This window comes from Lagopus leucura, unplaced genomic scaffold (genome assembly GCF_019238085.1).
Source record: "Lagopus leucura isolate 7727_CA_CO unplaced genomic scaffold, USGS_WTPT01 Super-Scaffold_739, whole genome shotgun sequence".
Classification (NCBI taxonomy): domain Eukaryota; kingdom Metazoa; phylum Chordata; class Aves; order Galliformes; family Phasianidae; genus Lagopus; species Lagopus leucura.
In genome coordinates this window covers 13385235-13404905 of record NW_024962255.1, presented here as the reverse complement: position 1 = coordinate 13404905, position 19671 = coordinate 13385235, and the positions used below count along the sequence as shown (strand labels likewise).

General features: G+C 34.6%; 1 protein-coding gene across 2 annotated transcripts in view; it reads left to right on the top strand.

Moving 5' to 3' along the window:
- The window catches only part of LRMDA (leucine rich melanocyte differentiation associated), a 673100-nt gene that overhangs the window by 530379 nt on the left and 123050 nt on the right, over positions 1 to 19671 (top strand). For both annotated transcript variants that reach the window (XM_042862914.1, XM_042862912.1), the window contains exon 6: positions 10322 to 10406. In XM_042862914.1, coding sequence (XP_042718848.1) covers positions 10322 to 10406 — 85 coding nt within the window. The remainder of the gene's footprint in view (positions 1 to 10321; positions 10407 to 19671) is intronic.

Sequence of the window (19671 nt, the reverse complement as noted above, 5' to 3'; positions counted from 1 at the left end):
GTGGGAGGAGGAGGAGGAGATGTAATTAAATCGCATTTTTGATGAATCTCTGAGAGATCAAGATGAGGAAAACAGGAATTGGCTTGCACAGAGAGGGGAAACACACACTTGCCAGTCCTAACACCTGACACTGTCAGAAAACGAAGTGTAAAGCTGTAGCACAATGTGTTGATTTGTTTCTGCTGAAGCCTTTGACTTTTTTCCTGTGCTGGCTCACAAGAGTCCAGAAAGGCCCATTAGATAGAAGAGGTAGTGAGCCACAGGCTTCTTTCTTATGTGTCTTTTTTAATACGTTTATTTGTCCAGGTGGGAAATAAGCGTGTTTTTCTTTAGAATGTTAATTTTATAGATGACATATTCCAGGACTTCAGGCTGTGGTAAGTGGATTTCAGTCAAATCCAAAAAATAAAAATAAAAGAAAATTATAAAAAATTGAACCTCAGTGATCTTGGATATACAAATGTGCTGTGTAAGGCAGGCCATGCTGAATTCTCCCATGAAACAAATACCATGGATAAATCCATTTCTATTTATTTGCTTTTTAACTTGCACATTTAGCAACACCACTCTGAGCTCTATTAATAACCTGCAGTGTGCAGTGACAAGTCTGATTCCAGCATTCGGTATGCTGTGGGTATGCCAAGTGAATAAAATGCTAGTTTTAATCTGCTGTTACAAAAGTTACTGTTTTTGCATTTTAAATAGATTACACTACAGCACCCCCTTCTGCTGACTCAGTAGTGTGACAAGAAGTTTTAGCTGCAGTTCAGTTTTATTCCCAAATGGCAGAATGAAAGTGCCTTAAAAACATTTTTAACTTTCCATTTTCTCGGTTCTTGTGCCTGTTAAGCAATGTGATTATTAGTGTAACTCAACAACAGTTATTGGGCTGTCTAGTTTAGTTTTTGGACCTTTCTTTCATTTTTGAAATATTGTCCGTACATCTGGAAAAAAAAAATTAAAAAAATAGAGCAACCCAGAGGCAGCAGAATGAACAGCAAAGCAAAACTGGCCTTCTAACATTGCAAGCAATTATGTTTGGTCAGTGAGACACACGTGCAGTTTTGCATTCCTCTGATTGTTGTTGACTTGAATTTGTTTGAAAGTGATGGCATTATGTTACTGATTTAATTTATGAAACAGAGGTTCCAATCCAAAAAGCAATTTACTTGACTGGTTCCTCCTTGGCTTTTGGAGAATCAGGACATCAGGTGGACATCAGGTTTGCAAAAGCAAGAGTAGAGGTTCTGAGTCATTTATATTTCAAAATAATGTTCCATGAAAAATAATATACCACAGTACTACTGATAAAGTGTTTTGGAAGTTTTTGTTTTTCTTTTGGCATACTATGTGTGAGATTCACGTAGAATTCCTCACAGTGTACTTTTATGTTCAAGATAACACATTCTGGAGTTCGTAATATTTGACAGAACGTAGAGCATTTCCAAACATTCTGCTAGAAAGAAGGCATTTAAGTCTTCTCTCATTCAGGAGGATTTAGACAAGAACGTTTAAGGAAACTGCTGTCTTTTGTAGTTGTGATATCATAAGTTGAGAAATATGTAGAATGACTGGAGGAGAGTGACAATCTAACAAGTTATCAATGTATTTCCAGTCCCATAAGTGACTTACCTAGCCTTTGGCACCTTCTGTTGTAGAACTCAATCCTGTTCCCTCCTCATTCAGAGCCACTGTGCAGTGAGTGAAACACAGGGAATAACCATGCTTCAGCACTGGGAAGGGGGAATCTTTGAAGAACGTTAGCATCTGCTTACATCTTTTGGCTCATCTGTGCTTTGCTCTACCAGACACCTCAAAGAAAGTGTGTGACTTTTCAGAAATTTCTGGCAAGACTGTTTTCTGTTTCAGAGTATAACAGGATTGTTTGTTTGTTTGTTCATTAATTTTTTCATTTGATTTTACTAGAATGTGCACTGAGTGAATGCTTCTGCATGCTGCAAATGCAAGCAGTGTAGCATGTATGTTCCCTGAAGATTAACTGATAAAGATGCTGGTAAAGAAATTTAAGAAAAAAATGTAAATTTCTTGGATGAGTTTACTTAGAAACAGCTGGATGTTGTGTTGAGGGACATGGTTTAGTGGGAGCTACTGGGAATAGGTGAACGGTTGGACTGGATGATCTTGAAGGTCTTTTCCAACCTTGGTGATTCTATGATTCTATGATTCTATGATTCTACTTTCCCAAACTCAGTACAAAAGTCAAGGCAGTGATTTTCCCTTATTCTTTTATCTTTTTTTCGAGTCATATGTCAATAAGGATTCAGAAATCTATTTCAGAGGATAGTAATTAGCAACTTCAAATTTGTTTTGTGGTGTAATTTCAAATTATTTTATTTTCCTTTTAAAACTAGGCATTAAATTTCACATGAATAGATTGTTGGGTTATATTAATAGTTCTTGTTTCATTCACTGTTGTGTTGCAAGCATTGGTAAGTGGTCCTTTAGGGACAAATTCCATTATCTAGCATAATGAAAAATACCGAGCCACTTGAGGTGTAAAATATACAAAATATACAAAAGAAAATGTTACAGTCTGGGCTGTGATTAGGGAGAAGTTTCCTACAGCTTGTAAACCAAATGAGCAGCAGAATCTCTTGCATCCTTTTTGCCGCTAAACACAGGTAGCTAAGATATAATTTTTAAACAGATAAAATGCAAATATCCTGCAATAAGAAGCTACTTTTTTTTTTTTTTAATGCTGTAATTTAAAATAAAAAGCATTAGGAAGATGCTGAAATACTTGGCTTTGAGAGACAGAAGTTGAAAATACTTGATCTTAGAAGTCAGAAAGCCTAATGGCTGTTTTTGTATGCTATATGTTACAGTAGAACAAATCAATTCAGGCTTCTTAGATGCAGTCATTGCCTTGTGATTACATTTGTGTAAAGTCTTTGAGCCTTTGATCAAAGGCATTTGTGACTAGGTCTAATCCAAACTCTTTAAGGTGTTTAACTTGCCAGGGGTGGGGGTGGGCGGGTGGGGGCTGATAACAGCTGGGATTAAAATTTAGTTTTGCTGAACTTTTGTATTGAAAGGATTTCTATTATACACTGCTTCCTTTTCCATATAGAAGATGGATCATTGAGTAAACCTAAAAGGGAAAGAGGATATGGGAGGAAATGGGTGGGGACTTTGAATTAATCTTCTGAAGAAAAATGTTTGATCAGCGAGTAGGAGAGGATGAAAACCTCTGATGTTGACAGCAGGCAACTTTCTGACTAGTGTCTGATTGACAACTTTGATGCTCCAGTGGGGAGCTAGACTCCAGCCGTGCTCAGGCATCCTCTGTCTGTGGGTGGTAGTGTTAATAATGTGGCAACTGGAAAGATTAATTGTGGACAAGCAGCAGGATTACGAGGAGGGTTTCACAGGTCTAAAAGGAACAGTGGTAGGAAGGCCTCTGATCTGTCAGCCCAAAAGGAAATTAGTTAGGGCAGGCTGGAGCAGGCTTTAAAAAAGAGGAGGGGGGAAAGGCAGGAGATGGAGTAATGGAAGAAGAGAAACATTTTAGATATTAATGCAAAATAAAAAGGATATTGAAGTAGGTTGTAATGGGATGGAGGCAGTGCTCTTGAAAGACCTTAATAAACTACATCCTTTTACAGTACATTCTGAGTTCAGATTGTTTCGCAGAGAACTGCTAAGAGAGTTTTGTTTTCAATATGAACCTAAGGATAAACTCAAATTTTGAATTTTCAAAGACCTCTTAAAAGCAAAACATACAGGAGAGAGTTTACTTAAACTGTTCCTGTAAGTAACTGTCTGCTGCATGTTTTACTTCCTCCTCTTTTTGGTAGAAGTAGGGATTTTGCCAATAAATTCTGTGTTACCATTAAAGAGGCCATTCATCATGCTTACTAATGTTATTAATCAAGATACACCACAGTACCCTTAAAATGAGATCATTTTGATAAATCATGTATGACATGAAAAGACTTTATTCCTTTTAAGTGCAATTTAGTCTGTAATTTTTTTCCCTCATTTATGATTCATGGGAGAAACATGGATAAAATTCCCCTGCACATTTACACCTTATCTTTGGTAATAATTCAAAACTGCTCTTAGATGAAAATTCAAGGTCTGATTCACCAAAGCTGAATGCCAGGTCATTATTTTCTGGCATTCAGTAGTCCAAAAATAATGTCCATACATTAGGTGCTTTTCACAATAGTTGAATTTGGCTGCACACCAGACATATCGATTACACTCAATTAAGCTTAAATGCATAAGAATTATCTTATATTCATTTACATCTTTGATCCAGTTGCACCTTGCTTTCAACCTTGCAATTTAATATGAAATACAAACCAAAAGTTAAAGTAAATTCAAGTGAGAAGTGATAATCTCTCTTATATGAGAATGAGAGAAATATTTTTGAAATGCTTTGTGTCTTCAGCTCTGCTACTTCTGTTAAATAAGCAAAATCCTCTTTTCTTTTCTTGTTAAAGGTCACTGGAATTGGAAGGTCAACCAAAATATGAGATCACTCTTCTCCTTGTCTTCCTGGTCCTACAATAATTTGGTCTATTCCATTAGCAGCATCTGAGATGAAAATAGCATGGCAAAATATCTTTAATGAATATTTGCTTAATTCAAAGTCACACTCTCAATTATAGCTGAAACACTTGTGATATTTATTAAGCTCAGAAAAGTCAGAAATGAGTTGCAGCATTTTTTTGCTAACACAGGTATGGATTTATTGGATAAATGCTGGTTTATTCTGACATTTAGAAATATAAAAGGGAAATGACTAGTAGAGAAATTTAATTTGGAAAGAGTCTCATATAAGATTTGCTGTTTCTTAACCCATGAGTCAAAAAGGATTGGCTTATCTGAAATTCAGTCCCCCCTTTATTTTCTTCAGCAGCTGAAAGTACTTGAAAGAATGTGTGTGGCTGCCAAAAATAGCAGTCCATTTGTATTTTTTGAACCATTGGTCTCTACCAATTTGTTTCGATGCAGCAGATGTATAGTATATCCTGATATTACACAAAATGTTCCCTTAGTAGTACCAACCAAATATTGTATTTTTATTCCTTGAATAGTAGAATTCAGGCATTGGACTAATATACTTTTTCTTTAGTTCACAGACTCTTGAGAGTCAGTTGCCTCTATGGAGCTGATTTCAATTTCCTCTGAAATTTAGAACGTATTACCATATTCATTTTTTCCCTTTGTGCTTACCTTTATGTTTGCATACTGGAAAAACATTTTTCACTTTCACATCGTACTAAAAGTTGTGCATGACAGACTTAAGAGTTCAGATTCCTGATTGTTATTTTACAATTAAGGTTATTCGACTTGTAGGCAGAAGACGACGAAAGCCAATAAATCCTTTAACCCTACCTATACCTGCCCTTTCATTCTCCTCTTTTCTTATGAATTTTCTTCATTACTGATAAGAAAAAAGCTTTTTTCTCTTTAGTTAACAAAAAAAGAAAAAATCTTTGTAATGAGATGCATTTGTAAATTAAAATGATTAGATTGCAGTAGTCAGATTGTATTTGTCTTCTGGCTAAATTACTTCTTTTATTTTTATTTTTTTAATGGTTACTGATAAATGGAAGTCAGTCAGATCTTTGTGATCTTCATCAGAACATGATATTTAGATTAACAAAGTAGTACCCTTTCCTTCCAAACAACACTTGTTTGCTGTTCTGTTTTATTTCATTACTATGATCTGGTATCTAAAATCAGATTTTTAAATAAATCACTGATTCTATGCAGGGGAAGGAGCTCACCTCAAGTAAGCTTACAGAGATCAGGCAAGTTGTGGCAAAATCAGTCCCCCTTCTCTTCTTCCCCTCCTTTATTAAAGTGCCTTTAATTCATGCTGCAAGTTTAGTAGATGCGAGTGCTAATCTGTTGTTAGCTGTGTTTGGTTGTGGAGCAGGGGAACCGGGAAATCCCATTTCATCAGGGAAAACTGTCTCCTGTGTATTGTGCCATGTCACTTGTTTGTAATTCTAAGTGTAGCAGCATAATGATTGGTTACAGAAGCACTGGCTTGTTGGAAACCTGCATCCTAATTCACAAAAGGGGAAAGAAAAGCAAGAATTTTTGCTTTTGTAGCCTGCTCTATTCTCATTGTTTGCCTTTACTTATATTTCTAGTTTCATTCTTTATTCCTTTTTTTTCAAATTTTGTCTCTTTCTTTTACTAGCAACTTTTCTGTATGGTTCCAGAGTTCATGATAAAGCAGATACGTTATAAATAAATTTCTTCATTCCTAGAACAGAGTGTTCAAAGACTTGGTATACTGCTGCTTCCAGTAATGTCTTCTGCTACCATGAGGTTCTCAAAGACATCATAGTGAAATTAAAGCCTCATTGTGCTTGGTACTGTGCAAATTTATGGGAAGAAACATTCCCTCTGGAGTAGTGTTTGATACTCTCTACAAGCGTGTAATAAATTCAACCCACAATGAATACTTTTTTTTTTCTGTTAATATGGCTATGTGTCTCTTCACATGTGAATACATGATTAATGTACATAAATTAATATTTCATCCATAAATGAGTTTCTAGTTATATCTACTTTATTTATCTGTTTATTTATATTTATAATGCTGAGCAGGTCTGTGGAATATATCTATATGTTTTATCTCAAATGAGAACAAATCTAGATGGTCTTATACACTGAAAGCCTAGAGATGTGAGCTACTGTAGCCAGTATTAGGGAGTGAATTGACAAGCTGCTCTCCTACTGGTAGAAATACTCTTAGGTAAAGTTTCAAATGTGTAGAAATTATTGAAGGCTGTTGCCATTGTGTTTCTGGCTAAGATACATGTGCCCACATGATTCAGGATTAGTCCTTAAACTAAACAGAAGATTGTGCAAACTTTTATATAATTTACTAGAATTATAATAATCAGGTTCAAATATAGTTAAGCCTTGACTACAGGTGCATTTAGTAATAGTAAACAAAGATTTCCCTCGGTGGCTTTGTATTTGAATTAAATATATTTAGCTAAGGAAATCTCCCTCTGTATGTGTGCACTGAAACAATTTTATTTACCATGTCACTTACCATAAGTGTTTTGCATATCTGTTAAACTCTTCTCAGGAAGCTGCTAAAATGCTATTTTTCCTGTATTGTAAAATTTGTCACAATAATATATTGATGACTGCTACTGTTACTGCTATGTATAGGTGTGTAAAGAATTGACGCATGTCGTAGAAATAACAATGATCTCTCACATATCAAGGAGAAATATTACTAGAGAAATATCTGGATGCAAATACAAGTTATGTTACGTGACAAAAATAGAAGAATATAAAGTATTAACAAGCATTGAGGATATTCCATTATAGCCAATATCGCATAATATCATGCTATATCTTACTCTTCAAGAGAACGTATGATTTCCTAATCCCCACAAAATCTACAGGCTAATGTTAAGACAGATAGAGACTTCAATTTAGCAAATTTTTGGCTATGTGCATAACTAAACCTGTGAGTAACTTTATAGGCCTTGTAACTTCTATGTTTTGTACTATGTACTATGGCTGGAATGCTTGCAGAAATAAGTGCTTCTAGTAATAATACTATTAGAATTTATTCACTTAGCTATTTGGTGACCTGTACATATAACACTGAAGATACTTCTTATTTTAACCAGCTTTTTGTAATTACCTTCTGCATTGCAACATGAACTTCATATTTCACCAATACTCGAAGACACAACTGTCACATGCCAGTGCAATCACTGTCAAAATATTCTTGTGACTATCGAGAGTAATGTAATCTATACAAATCTCTTTGGAAAATATTTGGGGCCAAATGTGTTCCTGCAGTAGGGAAAACAAATTGTCATTCTGCTGGTGCACAGGTTTAATCAGAAACGTGATTCAGAGTTCCAGGCAATGTTTGTACAAAACAATCCTAACCCTGGATGATATTCCATAGAATTAAAGTTGCTCTAACTGAATACTTAGCTCAAAGGTAATGAAACTGTTCCATATTTGACAGGGAATTATATACTATACGTAAAATTGCAGCAAAACACCAATAAACAAACCTTTCCATTCTTGCTTTTCCTAAAATTTGAAATAAAGCTCAATTGCCCCTTCACTCCAATCCGCTTTTTAGAAGCTCTTGTTTTGCTCAGTCAGTGGTTTATTGCTGAAAAGGCAAAGTCTCTTCCAGTAATTTTAGGAAAAGCTATCATCAAGCTGTCAACAGTCTAAATTGAGATTAAAAGTATCAAAGAGAAACCTTCACTATTATCAAAGTCCCAGCTAAGTACACTTGAATAGGCAGATAACATCTAGGGTTTACAGTATGTGACCACTTATTCCTCCAGTTTTTGAAATGATTTACAGGGATGAAGTCTTATGCTAAATAGGTAGTGACATTTTTATTCTTGTCTTACCCAGAATTTCCAGACCAAAAGAAAACAGATAGCTGTGAACACATACCTGCTCCTGGAACTTATTTCAGGTGTCATATTGCTGGATGTTAGAGGCATCCATCTGATCCTGTGAGGTATTAGATATCCTCAGATTATATTGGTTGTCACAGATAAGATCTCCAATCCCTTCTTTGTCCAGTGTGGGTAGGGCTGTATGTTTACAGTTCACTAAAATCAAGAGATCATTCACTTTGTCTGAAAGCAAAAGGTGTATTTACAGTATTACCTCTCTGAAAAGGAGGGTGCACAGTCACTGGTAAGAAAGTGAGCAGAGGATTTTCTAGAGCACTCTTCATACCTCATACATAGCATCATTGCTGTTTTGGCAAACCTGTCTGTTTTAACACATGATGTGTTCTCCTATTATATCCTGATTTTTGCCAAGGACTAAAATAGGACTGTATGGTCTGACAAACCTGTCTAAAATTCACAGCTGGCCTTTGAAAACAAAAGCTTAGTATACAAATCTACTCAGTCACTTACCCTTGCACATTTTAATGTACTACAATCTGTACAGCTATAACAAAGATTTCTATGTTCTCAAACAAAATATTGGAGATTTTCATCGTTTTGGACTTCTCCATGTTGTTCTCAAGTTTAGTTTGGTTAGAAGCTTTTTTTTTTCCCAAAGACATTTTAGCCCTATCTTATGCTTTCATCTTAACTAGCCTTTGTAAATCTGGTTTTGAATTCATTTCATATACACAATTAATTAAAAATAATAAGAAATTTATGTGAATTGCTTTGAGTGACTTTGCAATTTGTAAGCCAAAATAACATATAGGAATAACAGGAATAGAAGATAACTATTCTAAGATTCCTCTTAAAAATCGTTATGAAATTCAGGAGTTTAGTTTTTGTGGTTTTTTTTTTTTTAATTTCCTTTATCTTTTCTATCAGAAATTATCGCATAACTTTTAGTAGACATTGTTGTTTCTGAATGAAGCTGGGCATGTCACTACCATGCTATCTATCCAACTCAAACTAAAGTTTTAAAATACTATCATGATGATTCCTATTCATCAACAAGATCCATTATTTTCATATCAGCCAAGAATGAGATTTCACAGCTCAATAACTAAAAAGCAAGATGGTAAACATGGCTTTCCTTGGCTTTATGTTGCTCTTCAGATGAAATCTTCTTCAACCAGATTAAGACTGGTTTACAGAAAACAATAACTGTGGTTTAATGTTTTCGATTCAGAATCATAGGATCTTGAAATTTTTCTTTATTATGGGGGAAAAAATGAGTTTCTTTTCTTCTCCCTTAACATTTTCTTTTAAGGATTCTCAGTAAGTCTTCTTGATATTTCTTTAAGTGTTTTAGAAATCTGACATGGGTTTTACCTGTTCATTATTAATCTAGATACTTGTACAACTTTTGAACGTTATATGCATCATTCTTAAGAGATCCCTTTGCTTAGCTTACAGAACAGTGGAATTTTGAAATCTAGTTTTTGCTTTGTTTTGAAAAGTATAGCATCTTATTCTAGCTTTCTATTTTCTATCTTCTTTTTTTTTGCTTGTGAACGAGTAAATTCCTTCAGGTAAAAATTTTTCTATTTCACTAAAAGGTATGTGTTTAACGCTGCCCAAGGTTTTCCTGGTTTACTTGGTAATTCTGTAAAGCTGTGAACTGTATGGCAATATTTTCTAGCAATGAAATTTAACATAATAGTGCAAACTTCTGAGTGCAGCTTCCTTGCAAGATTGAAACTGGTTTTAATGAAAACAAATTAAGCTTTCTTTCAGTTCTCAGTAGTCTTCCATGATTGGTGATTTTGTGCACCTGTATGTACATCAGAATACTCATTTACAGGTGAATTGTCTCTGTTTACTCAATGACCTTTGCTCAAAACACTGATAGTATTTGTTTTATCACACAGGCCTCCAGCGATGCTGCCTCAATCTCTCCAGAGATGAGCTATACACCTCTACCTTCAGGATCCAGAGACCTCACCAATCACAGAGGTAAAAGCTAAACTTTATTGGCATGGATTCCTCTAAGGTGGTAAACTTCACAGTGAGGCCCTCTATGTATTAGTTACTGCTCTATTGGTACTTTACTAGAAAGGCACTGCGTTCTCTGTAATATATGAGAAAACCATACATTTCAAGATTACAGATTTTAAGTCATATTAAAGAGGAGTTAAAGGAAGTCTACTGGGAAAACAAATATATAGATAATAACATTCAGTGGTGGCTTTTTTTGTGTGTGTGAGAAAAAACATCAAGAGGTTAAAGTACTTACATGTTGCTAAGTAGATGATTACATGCAGAGTTGGTAATTTTGAGAGAATTTGTGAAGTTTCTAATATTTGTAAAGAGACAGCTTTTTGGCATTTTAACAATTTAGGGCTATAATTTTGAAATGTTAACATGTTTTCATTGCAATAAAATGGGATTCATTCTTCTCTGTTTTTAAGCCATAAAGGCAGATCAGTGTTCAATTTCCTTTTTCACCAGTAATTACAGCTTAAAAAGCACCTTGGACAAACTCTTGAATTCCTTCTGCATACCTATGGAGCACAAAGTTCAGGGAGCAGGTGAAAAACTGGAGCAGTCAGGAGGAGCACATTCCAAGCTCTTTCTCGTTTATTCTGAAAAAGAAGAAATGTATGTAGCTTGCAACGTTTTTCAGCTTGAAACCAGAGCCACAACACTCAGTGTTTTCCACATTGCACATTTGATTAGATGGAGACTTTAATATTTCAAATGTTTTTCAAATTGAGACTGCATAAATGATACGTGTAGAGGTAATTTTTATACTAGGATATCAGAATCGAAGTCAAACCTGTATTTTATTAATTAATGCTAACTAGATTTTAGTGTGTTTTCACATTCTACAGCATTCTAGATTAAGTCAGCATTAGCAGATGGCTAATTATTTGAAAATTTGAGAAAGAACCAGTCAGACAATGACTCAGATGGGAAGGGTGAGGAAAGTAACTGATTAGAAAGTAACTTGTGCCAGAGCTTAGATAGCTACCAGGCTATTTCCTGGTATTCGTGTAGGTTGATATGGTGTATGGGAAATCAGATGTCCTGAAGGTGCTGTAGTGTGTTGTGTTCTGCCAGAGATCAGGAACAAGAGGAAGAACTGAACCCAAATCCTGCAAATCATAAGCCTTCGCTGTCCTACCCCTCCCCCTCACCATAAATACATATATAAATAAAAATCCCAAGGAATATGCATGCAGTGGCTTTGATTTCAGGTGATTTCTGGTAAGCATATCTACTTTGAGGTTGGATTTCTGCTGTTAGATTAAAGAGGTAGTAAGTAGACAATAAGTGGGACTAAAGAGTGTTATAAGGATCTTTAAAAATTAATTAAAATATATAATAATAATAAATATTAAGATGCATGTATCCTCAGACCTGTTTATTTAGATAATGACAAATTAGAGATGTGGCTTCATGGCTGGCTTTACCATAGAGATGCAGCAGCTTTATGTATCAGAAGTTGTCTGATAGGGGATTGTCTTCTGTAGCAGTGTAGCAACATTGTTGCTCTAGTAGGCACTACCTTTGTCTATGGGTCTGTTTGGGTCTAGAGCTTATTGTTGTCTTCTCAAGGGTTTGAGAGTGCCTACTCTCTTGCTATGAAAGTGTAAAATAATATTCCTCAAATTACCAACTTTTTCCCCTTAGCTCTTTGCATAATTCTGTATTTCTCCTGTCTTTACTCTTCCCAGAAACACTCTGCATTGCATGCTAAACATGTGCTGAAAATTTCGTTGATTATTATGTACAATTATACATTAAGTGAACAGAGAAGTATGTATGAACCAAAAAAAAAAAAAAAAAAAAAAAAAAAAAAAGTGTAAAATTGGCATTAAAAGAGATGATGACATGCTCCAGTAAGTTTTAGAAATAAATATTATATATGCTTATATATGTGCACGTATTCATGAGGAAGTCATTAAGAAATCTTTCCAAAATTCCAGGTGTTGTAAATAAAGCTTGGAACAACCTACTGGCAGGGCTTATTAACTCCATCAACATCTTTTATACAAAGAAAAATGTCCAAGTTCACAAGCCCATAAAACATTAATTGGAGTCAATAGAAAAATATCCAAGAAAAAGTGAAATACTGAAATATGCTATTTTAGGTTTTGTTCTGAATATCTTTGATTTTTTTTTTTTCCTCATGAATGCTTTCAGTGTTATAAAAAGTGATTGAATCAGCTGCTGCACATGTTAAATATTGACTATTTTTGACCCAAAATGAAAAGAAGCATGCTGTATGATTGCATGTGCTTTCATTTGTCCCCAGAGAAACTTGTTTACCAAAACCTGAAAGGCCAGCAAATGGTTTGGAGAATTGCTGTGAATTGATTTTGGGGGTTTGGGAGGGAGATCAGGAACAAACTGAATGTACCTGAATGGCAGAATGTTCCTTCAATAATTTTTACTATATGTTACTGTGAATTTTGCTAGGGGAACAAAATCATGTTCTGGTGGTGTTGCAGCATGCAACTTAAATCTTTTGTATTCATATATTCAGCATGTTATTTCCAGATGAATTCTGGACTTCTGGAGTTTATTGTTTTAACAAATAAAATTCAGAAATTAAAAAAAATCTCTCACTGTCAGAACCTACAGAAACAGCATATAATAATGCTGTGTCGGTGTTGGAATAATGTCAGGGAATAATCACTATAAGTACTGCATCAAATGTTATGATGCTTGAGTGTCTCAGTGCATGAAGAAAGCAACAAATTTTGAATACATATTTGTAAGCCTTAAAAAATTTCTCCCTACTGTGGGGAAAATTGTTCTCCTTATCTTCCATATGCTGAATATTTACTCAATTCAACTTACATTTCCTAGAAGAAAATGTATTGACTGTCTTTGCATGCTCTGGGCACCTGAGAGTAATATGACTTGATCCTTTATGAGACCTAATTAATGTCCTTCTAGGCAAGTCTTCCAAAGTAGCAATTTTACAGCTAGCTTTATTATTGGTTTATTTTGAAAACAATGATGGCAAATTCTGAGGGGCCTTTTTAAAATTAGTATTTTATATTTAATGCAATATTTATTTTTATTTGATTTTAGACATTAGTGATGTAGTTGTGTGAAATTTGTACATTTCTCTTACCCAGATTTAAAAAAAAAAAGCAAATTTATAAACACCTCCCCATCCATGCTCCCTTAAAAAAAAAAAAAAAAAAAAAAAAAAAAAAAAAAAAAAAGATTTCTGTTGTACTAGTTTTGAAATTTACTAATGAAAGAAAATAAAATGGGCCTCACTTTTCTTCTTACTTGTCCAGATGATCTAACAAAATGTCTAAAAGGAAAGCCATTTTTTAATTGTTGTAGAAATGTATTTTTTGTCATTTTTGGTTTGTATGCCCCTGGTACTCTCATCAACATCAATTTATTGAGTATATACTAAGTCTTCAAATAATGCTTTAAAATACTTATATAGTTACAACTGATGGAAAATAAAATTGTGGTGTTATAATTTTGAGGATTGCATTCTTAACATGCAGAAAAATGCTGCTTTCTCTCCTCCCCAAGCTATGTTGTATATTCATTTTACGTAACTGCTATGCTAAAGAAGTTTTTTTTGTTGCATTCAAGCATTCAGATTTAAGTTTTCTTTCTAAAAGGGCAGTGCTTTCCATTTGCTGGTAAAAATAGTAATTTATTGTGTTACCTCTTGAGAAGTAAAATTATGAAATAATAGAAATAATGAAAAATTGTGCTGAATGCGCTTTGTGCAAACAGTATTTTATAACATTGTCTAGAACCTGATTTACTTGAAAACCTGTTCATTTGCCAAAGGTATTTGGTTCCCAGTAACATTTTACAAATGGTCTTTTTTTCTGACATCTTACTTCTGGGAACAAGTAGTGGTAAGTCTGCCCCATGGGTTACTGGTAGAAGGAAGAAGAAGCAGTCTCCATTAAGAGCTAAGCCTGTATTTATGTATGTAGTTTTTATAGCCTTAGATTGGATTTATGCCAGGTTTTAATAGTTCCAGTCTATTTTGGCTTTTAAGAACTTCCTGAACAAATCCACTGTCCTGTTTTTTTAAATACTTGGTTAATTATCTAAGCATTCTGATATGCACAGAAATTACCTTTTCTCTTTTATTTTCTCACTTGGAATTATGTGTACCGATATGGGGGAAAAAAATATATTATTTATTCTAAGAATATATTCAAATCACCTGAACGAAACATGTTCTTTTTCAAACAGTCCAATTTGAGACTGAAAGTCTTAAACTGCATTCAGAAGCAGTGCCTAAAAATTCAGGGATGGAATATTTCCTATTAGCCTTCTGAAGGTAATCTTATAAAACAGGTGTTTGTTTGTTTGTTTTTTTGTTTGTTTGTTTGTTTTTTGTTTTGAACGAAAATGAAAGGAAAAGAAAAGGTATCTTCCTGCTCTCAGTTTCTCTTTTCTTCTGATGAGTGTGGTGAAGTATTATTTTGGAACGAAGACTTTTCGAAACTTTAGCATTCATGGTCAAGCAAAAGCATGTAGGTGTGCAATCTGTTCTAGAGACTCCTGGACATGGCACTCCAGTTTCTTCGTTTGACTGTTTGTTTACTTTGCTATTGTACTCAGTGGATTTGAGTTATTCAATTTTTAGTGATGATTTTGTCTATACAGAATGCTTTCTGGCTGATTTTTATGGTATGCCATACATGCAATCCAGCCACTGGCTGTGTAGAAGTTATGTGCTGGGCCAAGGTAGAAGTGTACTTTTTTCAAATGCATAATGAGCATCATGTGATCCAGATTTCCTAGAAGTTACAATCCAATAGGCATCTAAAGAGACTTACTACTTTCAGTGAATGGTGATGAAGATAAGAAAGTAAGGTTATCCTATCTCCTAAGGTTACCAAATACCAAGGAAGCTATTTGGAGAAACAGAAGGAGTAATTGTTTGTGCGATGTGAGAAAGTTCCAAACTGTCCTCCAGGGCTTTACCTGTTCTACCAGTGTTTTCTCAGCATGATCAGGTTTTAGACTTAAATATTCTCTAGTTCATCTAAACTAATCACATATATTTGTCCTTCAAGGATCAGGTCTAAATTTTTTTAATGATGCTTCAGATTTTCAAGTAAAATTATAAAAATAATGTATGCTTTTTAATAATAAATATTAATAAACTAAGTCTGTATTTTTGAAGGCCTTCAATTTGATATCCTTGCACTCTGAAAAGCTGTTCTATCTTTAAATCACAGGCATAAAAAGAAAAGGAAATTGGTTAGCATAAAAACTTACTTCCAGAAAGATAATTATCCTGTTTATATTATCATTGCAATCTTCTCTGTTGTTAATATTGACACAGTTGTTAGGTACTCATTGTATTTTCAAGCCAGAGGCTTATTTAGAGTTTGAAATTGATTGTTGGGAAAGTCACAAAGCAATTTACTTAGCAACTTATCATAATTAGTTAGTTTTTTTTTAATGTGAACTCACTTTATGCTTGTCAATTGATTTTTCTCTGTATCCACATAAAGCAGCTCGTTGTGTGCTGTCCAAAAAGAGAATAATAACCATAAAAATAACTGTGGGTAGTGTTTTATCATTCAGTTAATCTGACAAATTTTAAAATAAATTTTAACAAAAGTTGTATATGTATGTATATAAAAATATTTACATTAACTCATGTAATACTTCAGACTAGGATGAATAAGAGAACTGCCAATAGATGTAATATCTATCAGGAAGAGATGCTGTGAACAGTGGCAATTTTTTCATTGTTTACATGAGGAGTAGCCATATTTGCAGTTTTTTAGCTGCCTTATTTTAAACTCTGTACCTCTTAAGACAGGATCTTCAGGATGTTCTTACCATGAGATGACTGACTAAAAAAAAAAAAAAAAAAAGTTTGCATTAATGGACAAATATTTCCTGGGGGCGGGAACATTCAAAAATAATTTGTGGCACTTCCTATAAATGCCAGGAAATATGTCCCAATCGTGAGTTTTGCTGGAAATCCTCTTCTTTTGGCACTGTGGGAGAAGACTAAAACATATGTATGCTATGAAAAAATCAAATTTCATTTGGCTTGCTTGCTTGAAATGAGAAATTGTGTTCTACTAGTACCTTGTTTAGTTCTTTGGTTTGGAACATCAGCACTAATGGAAGCATGAGGTACATTACAGACGAATGGAAAGTGAAGTATTGGTGAAGATGAGTGCCAATGTGAGGGGATACTTGGTTAAGGAAATATTTGGTTTTTGTCTCTTGGTTTCCCCTGAAAAAAGAAAATCTGTCAGTGGTTGGTTGGCGTCCTCAAAATTTGGAGGTGTAAGGAGGTAATACAGACTCTGTTGTGAGTTATTTTTTTTTTTTTTTCTGATGCAGTTGCTCTGTGGGGATGGAGGAGAATAGGTAGATTGGTGAAACTATCTATGAGGGGAAAAATGCTAGAAGATGGCTCCTTGAAATGCTTCCACCTGATTGGAGGCCCACATATGTTATTTGCCTTACGTCTGCAAATGCAGTATCCAGCTTTCCTCCTTGTGACACACAGTCACAGATGTTGTCTTTCAAAGGAATTGGGAGGTCCAGTGCACGTTAATTCACTCTCAATCTTGGAGTGCCTTCTTTCTGAGCAGTAATGAAAAAGCAGATTAAGGAGTATCTCATGTAGTACCTCTCCTGAGCCTTAATCTAGTTTTTGATGGACTAGAACCACCACAATTGCAGTGGTATTCTGTGGATCAATTTTCCCCACTTGCTAAATAGTGATTGTCTCTGCCAGAGACATGCTTTCATTTGCCTGTAAAACACAACGACTTTCCCAAATGTGGAATAAATTGTGATTGGATTTGAGTGTGACCTTGACTAATACGGTTCAAAAGATGCATTTTCTGGATCATTGAATTCATGTTCTTGTCACTTATACGGTAAACAATTTCTTGTCTATGTACTAACGAAATGTTGGAATCAAATCAGGATACTGGGGATTATTAAAACTTCAATATAAAAACACATAATTATTTTGTATATTACAATGATGAGAACAACCGGTTGTGTGTAGCGGTGGTTGTGAAAGAGTAGAGAATTATATATAAGGTACCTTACAGTTTTGTGCAGTCTTTCCTGATGGTCAGAAAAATTAAGATTCATTTTTAAATGACATTATAGTTTTAATTTTTGAGTATTCTGTGTTCTGAGTTTTGGAAGTGAACTCAAGCGTTGTGACCAAACGGACCTGAAGTATGTGCTAGGAAGATCACTTTCTGGAATGCTGCTTTTCTGGGGGAATGCAATACTGGTATTCCTATTTAAGGCAAGGGTTTAAAAGACAAAATAGAGAAATTAAGTGGATTATCGAGTTTGGGTTAAAATTTTATTCAACATTTAACCAGTTCGGCACAAAACTCCTGTTTTACATCCAGTGAGAATTAGAAGTGTAAGATTCAAGGAGCATTTTAAAATTCCGTTCAAAATTCTTTTTTCTTGATATTGTTTACAATTTCATTTTTCCACAGTGCATATCTCCTAAACTGACTGTTAAAACCCTAACTACTCTCTCTGTCTCTCTTTTCATTCAGTATTCCTCACATTTCTGAGATTACAACATTCTCCATGTTTGCCGAAACTAACCTAGTAGCCTGGGTCTTAGTCACCAATATAAATATCACATTTATATCACAAACTGAATATAATTAATGAGTAAAAATGTGGACTTTTGGGTAGACTGGAAAGAGTCTCATGTTTCACAACGTGGCTCTTTTTGTCATGCCAGCTATAAGAAATCATGAACATGCTCAAGCTTCAAGCAACCATGGCTATAAATTGGCATAAAACAGAAAACATTGCTTCCTTATTGGAAATGGGATCCAGAATCATAAACCTACCTAAAATCTTCTGTTGTTATGCAGATCAATTAACGATGCAAAGAGTGTGCAACTGGTAATTTTATTGAAAACAAACAAACAAAAAAACCCTGTCTAGTAGGTTTCCCATTTGGCTTTATAATAAATAATCCTTTATGATAAAGAAGACCAGTTGCAGGCACTGTGAAATTACAGCCCTTCTAGAGGAAACATTCAAAACACACAGTGCTGTGAGCACACATAGTCTCCTGAGAGATCTCCATGTTTGGTTAGTACTCCAGCCTAGCCTGTTTTTTGCAGGAGTCCTCCAATTTTATCACTAAGGCATTTTTACAGCCCCATTGGAACAAATAAACAAACATCTGGAATCATGTGGTATATTTAATTAAAAACTTTTTGTTTGGCCAGAAATAGTAAAATCATGAAAAATTGCCTGTCTCCAGGCTCAAAAAGGCCAAATGATAAAGCTGTTGGCTACAGACAGTTTTACAATATATTGAAGTTCATAGATATGCACACCTGCTAAAAGCCCCCCTCCTTCATATTGATTCATAACCATTAATGAGTGTTTAGTGCACAGATCATAACCTTTGTTTAAATAGGAATTTACTGTTTTTAATAATGTATAGACATGTGTTACTGTATTGCATACAGGCATACAGTCTGTACCATTCTCTAATACAGAAACAGAAAAAAGCTTTATACTCTTAGTTAAAATGTGTGTGTGTGTGTGTGTGTATATATATATATATATATATATAATCTTTACAGTGCACATTCCGTTTGAATATTCTGTCAGGTGATCATGTTTTAATTCCAGAGGCAGTAAATATCTTCCTCATGTTAGCAGTGCATATATCAAATGTTGAAAATAAGGAAGATAGTATTTTGGGGTGCAGAAGGAAACAGTAACTTTTCATCAATTCACTTAATGCTTTTTTTGAGGAATATTTCAGGAGATTCTTGACATTTTCGTAGATGAAACTGCTATGATCTGAGATATTTTGAACTGCACATACCAAATGGTCATAAAAAATTCTGTAGCCTGGGATTATTATTTATGAAAACTAATTAGCCTAATGGACTGTTAATCATTTTGTATGCACTATAGGACTTTGAACATGCAGCATAAAGTCTTATTTTTCATAGAATAATGGAATCAAATAACAGCTTGAGTTAGTAGAGGCTTTAAAGATCATCGAGCTCCAACCCCCATGCCATGGACAGGTTGCCACCCACTAGATCAACCTGCTCAGAGACCCACCTAACCTGGCCTTGAACACCTCCAGCTTCTCTGGGCCTCATGTTCAAGTGCCTCACCACCTTTTGAGCAAATAATTTCTGCCTAATCCAAATCTCTCCTCTTTTAGTTTAAGGCTATTCCCCATTGTCCTGTCAGTTTCCTATTTACAACCTCCTGT